Source organism: Balaenoptera musculus, chromosome 19 (assembly GCF_009873245.2).
Source record: "Balaenoptera musculus isolate JJ_BM4_2016_0621 chromosome 19, mBalMus1.pri.v3, whole genome shotgun sequence".
NCBI classification, from domain to species: domain Eukaryota; kingdom Metazoa; phylum Chordata; class Mammalia; order Artiodactyla; family Balaenopteridae; genus Balaenoptera; species Balaenoptera musculus.
In genome coordinates this window covers 2,280,663-2,293,718 of record NC_045803.1, presented here as the reverse complement: position 1 = coordinate 2,293,718, position 13,056 = coordinate 2,280,663, and the positions used below count along the sequence as shown (strand labels likewise).

At 45.0% G+C, this 13,056-nt stretch overlaps 1 protein-coding gene across 11 annotated transcripts in view; it reads right to left on the bottom strand.

Annotated features, from left to right (window-relative positions):
• ZNF470 (zinc finger protein 470) overlaps positions 1-13,056 on the bottom strand; it is a 68,596-nt gene that overhangs the window by 17,240 nt on the left and 38,300 nt on the right. For 2 of the 11 annotated variants that reach the window (XM_036832227.1, XM_036832229.1), the window contains exon 3: positions 1,549-1,617. The exons of 4 other annotated variants lie outside the window; for them this stretch is intronic. In XM_036832227.1, the coding sequence (XP_036688122.1) occupies positions 1,549-1,581 (33 nt within the window). In that variant the 5' untranslated portion in view covers positions 1,582-1,617. Of the gene's footprint in view, positions 1-1,548; positions 1,618-1,767; positions 1,800-5,455; positions 5,496-12,519; positions 12,908-13,056 lie in introns of those variants that run through there. 5 more of the 11 variants (XM_036832221.1, XM_036832222.1, XM_036832226.1 and 2 more) reach the window with 4 other exon arrangements.

Below are 13,056 nucleotides of genomic sequence, written 5' to 3'. Positions count from 1 at the left end.
TAAAATAAGAAACGAAAAGTAAAGCTGGGAAGTATATTTGCCACAAATATTTCCATACACACACACTTCTTTAAAATCTTCAAGAATACTAAGATTCCTGGAGACTGGTAAAGCACAAGATAGATCATTTAACCCCCTGCAGAAAAGGCTAATAAACATTTTCTAAAAATCAAACCTCACTAATACACATACAATGCTACTCGGAAAAGATTTTGTGACACCATTTGTCACCTATCATGCTCAAAGTTTATAGCATTTGTCACATATCCATTTATCATTTATATCCAACTTGCACAATAAATACCCGACAGCCATAAATAACTAGGGACAAATAAATATCAAACAATAGGGGAACCATTAAGTAAACCAGGTATGGCCCCAAGATAAAATTTCTATGGAGTCATTAAAATGGATGTTACCAAGGAGTTTTTAACAATGCAGAGAAATGCTCAGGATGAAATCTTTGATGAAAAAGCAGGGTATAAAAATTGCTCAGCTGGGGTGATTCTTATTTTTGCAAAAAAACATGTATCCAGGGAGAGAAGGACACACAACATTCGAGGGTGGTTATTTCTAGGATGAGATCAAGGGTCATTCTGATCCTCTTCACTATGCTCTTCTGGATTTTCTAAGCTTTTTGTAATGATCATGGCATTTCCTTATTTATCAGGAATTTTCTTTTACTTTTACAGTAGATTATTTACAGCATTGAAAAATGAGTTTTTAAAAAGTCAAACTCACCAATACCAGATGGACATTTAGATACACTGATTATGCAGCCAAAACAAGTGATGTCTGTAGTTTTCAAAGGCTGGGGAAATCCTAATGATTAAAGTGGGATGGAAAAAAAAAATCTTCCAAGATAAAAATGGCAGAGCCAATACTGGGTCAATTTTTTAAAATAATCATCAGAGAAGGAAGCCAATAAATGAATATACAAATAATCCACACGGTTATCTCTGGGTAGAGGCACTATGGGTGAATTATATTCTTACCTACAGGTTACTGGATTTTCCCTATTTTCTATAAAGAACATTTATATATTTATTATTATGAAATATTTCTGGCATAAAAGCAAGCTTAGAGAAAAATTCAATACACAGCTATATACGTACCAGCCATTAAAACATCATAACACATTACAGTGAGAGCCGGGGACGCCAGCCGTGTGCCCTCCCCATGGGCGCCCTCCCTCCCCCGAGGTAACTGCTGTCTGAAATGTGTGGGCCTTGTTCCAGCGAGCCTTGTACACATTTAAACCATCACTTTCCGGGTGCCCTCCTGCGTCTCCTGAGGGCCCCCAGGGCAGAACCAGTCACTCCCCAGCTGCCCTGTCCTCCTTGGTTGACCAAAGCCAATGTCAGGGACAGGCAAGAGAGAGGCTCCTGGGCCTGGAGGGGGCAGAGGGGACAGGAGCGTCACCCCTGAGCACTGCTGTCCTTCCTCAGGGTGGACAGAACCCCCAGGAGGTGGGGACGTGGGCCCTGGACGGGGCTGGGGGTCAGAGGGTCATCCCTCTGGAAAGGAGAGGGAGGCAACATGACTCACCAGGGCCTCATCAGTCAGCAGCTGGGCGGCCATCCCTCCACTGCCCACGGTGACCGGGAATGGCGGGCTCTGGTCAGGGGGGAGAAAGAGGGAGGCACGGTGAGAGACCAGGCCTAGGCCCACCTCACAATGCACACAGGACAGACACACACATGCCCACAGAGGGGCAGGAGACAGGGACAGGCACACACGTTAACAGCGAACATTCAGGGTGCTTACCGCCTGCAAAGCCCTAGACCAACGCCTCTCACTTAATCCTCCTAACACCCCTGCAAGGTGGGCACTGTTTCCACCGACCCCATTTCACCATATAGTTTCACTTATATGTGGAATCTAAAATACAACACAAATGAGCTTATCTATGAAACAGAAACAGACTCACAGACATAGAGAACAGACTTGCTGTTGCCAAGGGAGAGGGGGTTGGGGGAGGGAAGGGGTGGGAGTTTGGGATTAGCAGATGCAAACTATTATATATAGAATGGATAAACAACAAGGTCCTCCTGTATAGCACAGGGAACTATATTCAATATCCTGTAATAAACCATAATAGAAAAGAATATGAAAAAGAATACATATATGTATAACTAAATTGCTTCGCTGTACAGCAGAAATTAACACAACATTGTAAATCAACTATATTTCAATAAAAAAAGAGTATTGTCAAATTAAACGTTGGTCCCTATAAACTTTAAACAGTGAAATTTCAAATTAAAAATCAATATAATTATTTAAAAAAAGAAGCCCTGCTGTACATCACAAAGGGTCACAAAGGTATGGGCTTGTGTCCCCATCACTTCACGTCTGCAAACCCCACAGCAGTGTGCCCGGCCCGCAGCAACCCCTCCGCAAAACCTCCTCCAGCTTAAAACTCTCCGGTGGCTTCCCACAGCCTTAGAAATCATCGCCAGTCTTCACTGCTGCCCACATGGCCCTTACAGTCTGTCCCGAGGGCCTTCCCCCTCCCACTCCACTCCCCTCTCAAACACTTGGCCCCAGGTACACTGGTCTTCGAATCTGCCGCTTCCTCTGCCAGAAATGCTCTTCCCCTGGCTGGCTCCTTCTCACTGGCAGCTCAAATGTCACCTCCATGGAGAAGTCTCCCACTCCCACGGCCCTGAGCTCAAGTAGCAACCAACGCCCACCCCTGCCATCTTCTTATAGCCCACATCATTGTTGACAACTGTCTCTTTAAAAAGTTTTCAAGTTCATCATCTGTCTTCCCTTCACAAGAATGCAAGCCCCCGGGGAGCAGAGATGATCATTTCTGGATTGTGTTTCCAGCATCTAGGGTAACAGCCAGAGGTACCCAAACATAGAGCTGAGTGAATGAATACGCCAACTTCTATCACTGGCAAAGATGCAAAGAAATGGGCCTCCCACACACAGCTGAAGGAACGGGAGTCACTCAACATTTCTGGAGAGTGAGCTGGCAAAACACGAACCCCATAACCCAGCAGCCTTGTTCCCGGGACTCTGCCCATAGCAACAAAAACTCCATGTAAAATGTTATATATGGAAAAAAGATGTTTATTATAGCACTGTTCCTAGAATCCAATCAAACCAACAAACACACAAAAAAACAGAAACAAAATATAAGTATCCATCAGCAAAGAAATGTTGAATAAATGGCGGGGCATCCATTGTGTGAAATATCAGGTCTCCTTAGAAAACAGGAGTGGGTTCTGCATCTGCTGACATATATATTTGTGATGTCATAATGAGAAAAGCAAGTTACTTGGTTTTATACCTAACTTTAACCCCTCTGTATAAAAATGAACCAGCACATGTTGGTGTGTGTTTCTGTAGGTGTTTCTGAGCCTGGGACAGGCCTGGGGAAGGCCATGGAATGAAGGACACCAGATGGTGCCTCGTGGGGTTGGAGGGGGAATGGGAAGGGGGAGTTATTCATTTTTTTTCTTTATATTCCTTTGTTTCCCTGGGTGAGTGACTTCATATTAATGTCATAATTTTTTAAACAGAATTTAATTTTTTAAAGAGTATTCTTTCTAGACTGGCAATCTCCATGTGACTCCCATCCCTACACTGTGAGGTCAACAACACTGGCTTTGGCCGGACGTGGACATGACCAGAGCCGACTTACCCAGGAGGCACAGCGAGCCCAAGGCCCCTGATACCTGTAGGGGCCCACGAGAATGTCTTAATTTAAGATCATTTTAAAAAAAAAAAGGTGACTCTAATCCAGCCTGGATTATATTTGTCTTCATATCAGTGTAATCACAAACTATAATTTTTTTTTTTTTCGTGAAAAAAGGAGCCCATGAAGGCGACAAAGGCACAGAGGCCCTGGAAGTGACATGCTCCGGGCTGGTGACTGTTGAACCCATGTGGCCTGAAATCTATGTGGCTACAAAGCTGGCGGCTACTTCCCTCCTCTCCTTCCTTGAGTCTTCTGGCATTTCCTTCCTTCCATTGTTTCTAAGGGTAAGATTCCCATGGGGGAAAAAAATCCTGCAACTCTGTGTCAGATGAGCCGAAAGGAAGAAAGGATTTCCCATTTGTCTGGTCATTAAGTGCGGGGTCTCTGGAACCCAGATACCTGGGTATAGAGTTGGGTCACTCACTTAAGTCTCTGAGCCTCGGTTTCCCCATGTATAAAATGGGGATGATGAGGTCCCTACCTTGGAGTTACTGGGAGGCTTATAAATGAAGTAGTCCCAGCAAAGTGCCCAGAACAGCACTTTGAGGGCCCAATACACATCCCCTGAACAAATCAACCCCGGGTCAGGAGGAGGTAGGGGACTGTGACCCTCCTTTAAGAAGGTCCTGTGGAAGGCAAGAGAAGAAGCCTTAGCCCCACATCCTGTCACCCACACACTTCCTGCCCCCACCAACCCTCCAGAGCCTTCTACGAGCCGAGCCGGACAAGGCTCTGAGGGGCAGGAAGGAGCTGGGGAGTCTGGGGGCCCCAGGCCAGGAGACCTGCAGGACGAGAAGGGAGGTAGCTCTGCTAGGCCTGTCCAAGCGTTCACAGTCTTTCACACGTGCTTTTAGGAGGGTCGCACCCAGATGCACTCGCATACAAACACCCAGAAAGGCCCAAAGACAGAGACACACAGGTGAACACACACACAGAGAGATAAAGACACTGACGGGGCGGACTTCGGGAGAGACACACCCCATGCTCACAGACACACTCACACCCAGGGACACAGCCACAGAGTGAAAGACGAGGCACAGGTGGACACCTGGATGACACCCTCACACAGAGACACCGTGGGCAGAAATAAAGGCAGACACACACACAACCAAAGATGTGGACGTGGCGGTCACCCAGAGATACACTGCCCCCACCCCAACAGGGAAGGCAAAGACTACACACAGGAGACCCCCACAGAGACCAAGACCGGTAGGCGCATGAGCGCGTGCGCACCCCCGCCCCGACTTACACTGATGCACACACACACACACAGATTCTCCTCCTTCCCCATCGCATCACTTTAGGTCAGTACCAGCCTCCTCCCTCCACTCCTCTCCCCAGCCCTCTCTCTGAGCCGGCACTCCCCTCACCTGGGCCCTCACACCTTCTCCCTCCAGGGCCCACCTTCCCCTCAGTCCACACGCCCTCTCCCGGGGGCACACCCTCCCCTCCTCCCTCACGCCCCTCGCCTGGGCCCGCACACCCTCTGCCTTCAGTGCCCACACCTTCCCCTCAGCCCACACGCCCTCTCCCGGCGCGCACACCCTCCCCTCCTCCCTCACGCCCCTCGCCTGGGCCCGCACACCCTCCCCTCAGCCCTCAGGCCCCTCGCCTGTGACCTCACGACCCCTCTCCTCAGTCAGCATGCCCCCTCCCGAGCCCGCCCCCGCCCCGCCCCGCCCCGCCCCGCCCCGCCCCGCCCTGCCCTGCCCTGCCCTGCCCTGCCCTTCCCGCGGCCGGACTCACCAGCGCGGGTCGGTCTGTACAATGACCGGCGCCCTACGGCCTCCAGGCCGCACTGCGCCTGCGCAGACGGGCGGACTACACTTCCCAGAAGCCCGCGCGCCTCCGCCTCCGCTCAGGCCTTCCCGCCCGCGGAGCCGAATGGAGCCGAGCGGAGCCGAACGGAGCCGAGCGGACCCGAACCTACCCGAGACCCGACCGCGCCCCTCCAGCTCCCAGAGGCCCCCGCGGCACCGGAACCGCGGCCGAAGGGGATAGGGGTGCTGGGGGAGTGGTATTGAGGGATGGGAGGGGAGGAGGAAGAGTGGAGGGAGAGAGGAGATGGGGGGAAAGGGAAGGGGGAGAAGAGAGAGATGGGGGAGAGGTAGGAGGGGAGGGGGGATTGCTTAGGGAGGCCGGTGGGGGAGGGAGGAGGGAGAATTCCAGAAAGGGAGGGGGCGTGGGTGGAGGTGGAGAAAGGAGGCTGTGGCCCACCCTTCTGCAGACTTCTGGGCTGGACTGAGGGAGGATCCTGGGCAATTTTGTTGAGCGTGATAATCATGCTGAATTGTAGAAAATTTGTAAGGCATACAGAGATACAAACCAGAAAATAATAAGAAAAAAAAGTATTCACTTATTTTGAGTTTCTTACGTGCCAGCTCCTGTTTTGGGCGTTTTATGACTTACGAACATATCTAATTCTCACAACCATGCTACTTTCCAGGTGAGGACAGTGGTGCTGACAAAAGAGGTGGCACAAGGGGACAGTGGGGGAGCTGGGGTAGGAACCAGGGCTCCTGGCTGGGCCTGTTACACCATAAACCACAAAGCCAAGTCTGAAAGCATTTGCTGAATGTCTCAGTGGCCACAGAAATGTAAACAGCGGCTAGTCTTTTTTTTTTTTTTTAATTGCAGTATAGTTGATTTACAATGTTGTGTTAGTTTCAGGTGTACAGCAAAGTGAATCAGTTATACATATACCTATATCCACTCTTCATTTAGATTCTTTTCCTATACAGGTTATTACAGACTATTGAGTAGAGTTCCGTGTGCTATACAGTAGGTCCTTGCTAGTTATATATTTTATATATAGTAGTGAAACAGAGGCTAGTCTTAAGGGGTGATTAATGACTTTAAATATTTTATTTGAGACAAATGTAGGTTCACCTGCAGTTGTAAAAAATACAGAAACCACCGAGAGAGATCCAGTGTACCCTTTATCTGGTTCCCCCAAGGGTGAAGTATTGTGTTACCAAACCAGGTTCATTTGCCCAAGGCACAGCAAAAAGCCAAGGTTTGCAACAAAGAAAAGGTTTATTCAGAGGCAGCCCTGCGAGGAGATGGGAAAACATCTCAGATCCACCTCCCTGAGGCGAGGGGGGTGAGGTATTTATGGGTTAAAGAAGCAAGGTGATCTTAGGCATGGGAAAAGGTATTGGCGGTAGGGAAAAGGTGAGGTAATCTGTGTTCTGTGCAGGCAAATCTGAGTTACATGCTTCCTCATGGGATGCATGTCCCAAAATGGAGGCGCTTAGTATGATCTGAGGGAGGAGTTTTTGGCCCTCTGATGTCAAAAGTTTGTTCATCAGACACATCAGGACTTTGTAAAGGCCCAGGTGTAGGGTCAGTGGTCCCAACCACTCTTAACTGGCTTGAGCTTGAACTGGACACAGCTCAGTCCAAGTTCCTGGAAAATGACTTGGGCAAACATCTTACTGTATAGGCTACGTGTGGCTTGGAGCACATGCAAATCTTCTGTAGCAAAAATTATAGTTAGCTTGATCAGTGAAGGCTGGTTACAAGTGGAGGTGGTTTTAACGAGCTGTAAGACAAGGTCAAGAATTTCTGTTAGGGGCTTCCCTGGTGGCGCAGTTGTTGAGAATCCGCCTGGCAATGCAGGGGACATGGGTTTGATCCCTGGCCCGGGAAGATCCCACATGCCACGGAGCAACAAGCCTGTGTGCTACAGCTACTGAGCTTCTACTCTAGAGCCCGCGAGCCACAACTACTGAGCCCACGTGCCATAACTACTGAAGCCCACGCGCCTAGAGCCCGTGCTCCGCAACAAGAGAAGCCATGGCAATGAGAAGCCCGTGCGCCGCAACTAGAGAAAGCCCATGCACAGCAACGAAGACACAACGCAGCCAAAAATAAATAAATAAAATAAATTTATTTTTAAAAAAAAGAATTTGTTAGTCACCAGTTTCTGTTAACCCTATAGGGCACGGTTTCACTTGCAAAGTCACAAATAGGATACAGACATGAATATTGTCAAGATACAGAACGTTTCCATCACCACTAGGATCCCTCAGGTTGCCCTTTCATAGCCACACCCACTTTCCTCCATACCCCATCCTTCCTTAACCCTTGACTATCGCTAATTTTTTCTCCATAATTTTGTCATTTCAAAAATGTTATATCAATAGGCATTTTTTTTCATTCAGCATAATTCTCTGGAGATTTATGCAAGTTGTTATTTGTATCAATAGTTCATTACTTTACTACTGAGTGGTAATCCATGGTAGGGATTTACCACAGTTTGGCTACCACATCTGGGATGTTTCCAGTTTGGGGCTATTCCAGTTACAGTTTTCTTTTCATTTCGGTAGGAACACTTAACATAAAATCTACCCTCATAACAAAATTTTAAGTGTACAATACAGTATTGTTAACTAGAGGCACGATGTACAGAACACTAGAACTTAATCACCTTGCCTAAATGAAACTTTATACCTGTTGACCAGTAACTCCCCATTTCCCCTTCCCTCAAGACCCTGGCAACCACCATTCTACTCTCTGCTTCCATGTGTCTATTTTAGATACCTCATATAAACGCAGTATTTGTCCTTCTGCGTCTGGCTTATCTCAGCACAATGTCCTCAAGCTTCACCCATGTTGTGGCATATGGCAGGATTTCCTTCTTTTTTAAGGTTAAAGGATATTACATTTTATGTGTATACCACATTTTCTTTATCTGTTGATTCACTGATGGACATTTAGGTTGCTTCCACATCTCAGCTACTGTGAATAATGCTGCAGTGAACAATGGAGTGCAAATCATCTACTTGAGATCCTGACTTTCGAATACCCAGAAGTGAGAAGTGAGATCATTAGGTATTTCTAATTTTTTTTGGAGGAAACTCCATACTGTTTTCCATAGTGGCTGCACCATTTTACATTCCCATCAGTAGGGTACAAAAGTTCTGATTTCTCCACATCCTCTTCAATTTTTTAAAAAAATAATATTCATTCTAATAGGTGTGTGGTGATATCTCAGTGTGGTTTAGATTTGCATCTCTCTGATGATTAGTGATGCTCTTTACCTTTTCATGTAACTGCTGGCCATTTGTATGTCTTTTTGGAGAAATGTCTATTCTATTCAAGTCCTTTGCCCATTTTAAATTATTTTATCTTTTGCTATTGAGTTGCAGGGGTTCCTTACATATTTTGGATATTAACCCCTTATCAGATATTTGGTTTGCAAATATTTTCTCCCATTTCATAGGTTGCCCTTCTACTATTAATTGTCCCTTATTACAGGGTTTCGTATGAACCTAAATCTTCATTTCTCTGGGATAAATGCCCAGGAGTGCATTTCTAGGTCATACAGTATTTGCATTTTTAGTTTAGTTTTTTTTTTTTTTTAACAAACTGCCAAACTGTTTTTCAGAGTGGCCGTACCATTTATATTCCTACCAGCAATTTATGAGATATCCAGTTTCTCCAAATCCTTGCCGATATTGGATGTTGCCATTATACATATACATATTTTATTTTAGCCATTCTGATAAGCGTGTAGTGATATCTCATTATGGGTTTCTTGTTTTGTTTTGTTTTTGTTTTTACTAATGACTTTACTTTTTAGAACAGTTTTAGGTTTACAGAAAAACTGAGCAGATAGTACAGAGTTCTCATACACCCACCTCCCTGCACCCAATTTCCCCTATTAATAAACGCTTGCATTAATGTGGAACATTTGTTACAATTAATGAACCAATATTGATACATTATTACTAACAAAACCCCATAGTTTACATTAAGGTTGCTCTTTGTGTTGTACACTTCTGTGGGTTTTGGCAAATGCATAATAATATGTATCCACCATTACAGTAGCATATATTTCAGTGCCCTAAAAATGTCCTGTGCTGCACCTGTTCGTCCTCCTCCATCTTCATGAACCCGGTATTTTTTCTATCTGCATAGTTTTGTCTTTTCCAGAATGTCACAGAGTTGGAATCAGACAATACATAGCCTTTTTCAGAATGGCTTCTTTCACTTAGCATTTAATATGAACTTAAAGTTCTCCATTTTTTTAGCTCATTTCTTTTTTTAAAAAATTAATTTATTTTTATTTTATTTTTGGCTGCATTGGGTCTTCGTTGCTACACGCGGGCTTTCTCTAGTTGCAGCGAGCAGGGGCTACTCTTCTTTGTGGTGCGCGGGCCTCTCATTGTGGTGGCTTCTCTTGTTGTGGAGCATGGGCTCTAGGTGGGCAGGCTTCAGTAGTTGTGGCATGTGGGCTTCAGTAGTTGTGGCTCACGGGCTCTAGAGCAGAGGCTCAGTAGTTGTGGCGCACAGGCTTAGTTTAGATGCTCTGCAGCATGTGGAATCTTCCGGGACCAGGGCTTGAACCTGTGTCCGCTGCATTGGCAGGCGGATTCTTAACCACTGCACCACCAGGGAAGCCCCTGGCTCATTTCTTTTTATCACTAAATAATAATCTATTGGTTGTGCCACAGTATGTTTATCCATTCGCCTACTGAAGGACATCTCGGCCGCTTTCATAAAACTGCTGTAAGCACCCACATGCAGCTTTCTGTGTGGACATGTTTTCAATTCATTTGAGCTAATACCTAGAAGTATGGTTGCTGGACAGTGTTTAGCCTTGTAAGAAGCTGCCAAACTGTCTCCCAAAGAGTCTTGGTCTCCAGACCCTTGTTCTTCTTGTTAGACTTATTGAGGCGACATTTTCAGGATATCTAAATTTTAGTTCCCCAAAGAAGGAAATACTCAACAGATTAAAAAAAAAAAAAAAGTTTCAATGGGTAAGTTTACATAATTGATTGATTTTTATGGACCCCCCCAAAAGCCCTACATCTGTATAATGCGTTTTCAAAACAAGATGTGCTTTCTAAATTATTCCGACTCTTTGATGTTCACATTCGTTTTAAGCCACTTATGCCTACTTGTCGAGGCACATCTTCTCCCTTTGATCACCTTCCCTTTAAAATTATTCAGAATTTGATTAAAGTCTCTCACTTCCTCTGAAAACACTGTATCTTAAAATGACAACAATGGTATTAGAATCTCAGGAATACTGGCTAGAAGAAATCCTCAGCGGTGCTAGTCCCAATTTGAGTTACTCTGGATCGTCTGTAAATCAGACTGTCTCCTTTTGGGAACCGTATTCAAAATGTTTAGTAACAACAACTGCGGCCCACAGATGACCACTCACTGGTCTTATGAGGAATGTTCCAGAATGATCTATGAGGTACATGGACTCTGAGTTCTAGGCTCCTTGGATACAAGGAGCACAAACACTTCCCGTGAAGGCCATATCTGGAGCGAGCGGTGGGAATTTTTCCTGCTGTAATCCAGAAATGTTGATTCCCTCAACTTACCACGTGGCTCCTTGTCATCTCCAGACCAACTTCCTATAAAGGTCAAGGTCAGTTCTTCTTGGGGTAAATTGCCAGAAACTTTTCTCAATTGTCACCGTAACTTCTCTCTAGTACCTCTGATGTCTCTCCCTCTTCTTATAAGGTTACCAGTTCTATCAGATTAGGGCCCCACCCGTATCACTTCATTTAACCGTAATTCCCTCCCCCAAAGCCGTCTCTCTCCACATACAGTCACACTGGGGTTTAGGGCTTCAATATGTGAATTTGGAGGTGGGAGGGATACAATTCAGACCTTACAACCACTCTACAACAAAATACAGAATTTAACCAGCATCCCACCTTAGCAACCCATAAAAGGAGTCTCTCAATTTGGTTTTAAGCAATCTTAACCCTATGACTTCAAACAGTATAAGACATCTTTCAACAATATCATACAAAGACCCTTAGTTGCTAGTAGTTCAGAAAGTTCAAGATTTGAGTTTTAAATTACCCAAAACAGTTAGCTACCGGCATCATAGACACTCTTTGGATTTGGCATTCCTCTTCCTCTTGAAACTGTCATTATTCAGGACTCTAGACCTCTATTCACCTCAGGCGACTACAACTAATAATAATTCACTTGGGTGTTTACCCAGTGCACACCACGAGTTGTTACTTTCCTAGGCTAGGAAAGAAACAGGAGTCTCACTTGCCCCACCTCACCCAAACACCAATCCCTAACACCTCCAATATTCCAAAGATTCTATTGTCTATTACATAATCTTCATACCAAACTCTGACTTGGTTAAGTTTCTTTAATTGCAAGCAAACAAGCAGAAAATGAAGTATTGAGAGGATGGTGAGTCGTTTAAGGAATTGCAGCCTTGGAAAGCACAAAAACTAGGGCGGCTCCAAAGATCACAAACACAAGGACACCAGCATCATCCCTTTAGGGAACAGATCCTTCTCCCTTTCAAGCTCCAGAGAGAATCTGATTGACTAGGTCCCTCGGAACTGTAAGACAGGGTATGGCCAGTTACTCAAAGGAAAAGAGAGAGTGTAGTCAAAAAAAGGAGGCAAGGGCTTCTCTGGTGACACAGTGGTTAAGAATCCACCTGCCAACGCAGGGGACACACATTCGAGCCCTGGTCCGGGAAGATCCCACGTGCCGCGGAGCAACTAAGCCCGTGCGCCACAACTACTGAGCCTGTGCTCTAAAGCCTACGAGCCACAACTACTGAGCTTGCATGCTACAACTACTGAAGCTCGCGCACCGAGAGCCCACGCTCCGCACCAAGAGAAGCCACCACAATGAGAAGCCCGGGCACCACAATGAGTTACCCCCATTCGCCTCAACTAGAGAAGGCCCGAGCGCAGCAACTAAGACCCAAAACAGCAAGAAATAAAAAAAATTTAAAAAAAAAGAAGAAGGAAAAAAAAAAAGAAGAAGAAGGCAAGGAAATCTGGGCAGAGGAAAACAGAAAAACATGTATTTTTGGTTTTATTTTTGATATTATGATTATGAATTTATACTAGAATACAGGTCTGAAAAAATTCTTTTCATTTAATATAGCACAACTATCTTTTATGGCTATATACACATTTACAGTTTTTCAACAGCTGCATATAATTCTGTTGAAAGAATACAACATAATTAACTTACCCATTTTCCCCTTACCCTAAGTTACTAAGAGTTTATCATTAAAAATGTTTCCCATTATACATTTACCTACCTGTGTACACTTTGGTTTCTGAGGAATATTGATTCGAATGGTCTATACATACAGCAATTTATATAACAAACAATGGAACTGTGCTGTTTTTCACACATTCACCAAAACTGGATATTATCACTCTTCTGTGATTTAAAATCAATCTATTGGGGGAAAAAGTCAATATATCATCACTTTATTTTGCATTGCCTTGATTACTAATGATAGTGGGTAATTTTCCTTAGCTGTTTTTATTTCATCTTCTTTAAAGAGGCTGTTAGCTCTGTCCATTTTTCTGAGTTGCAGATGTTAC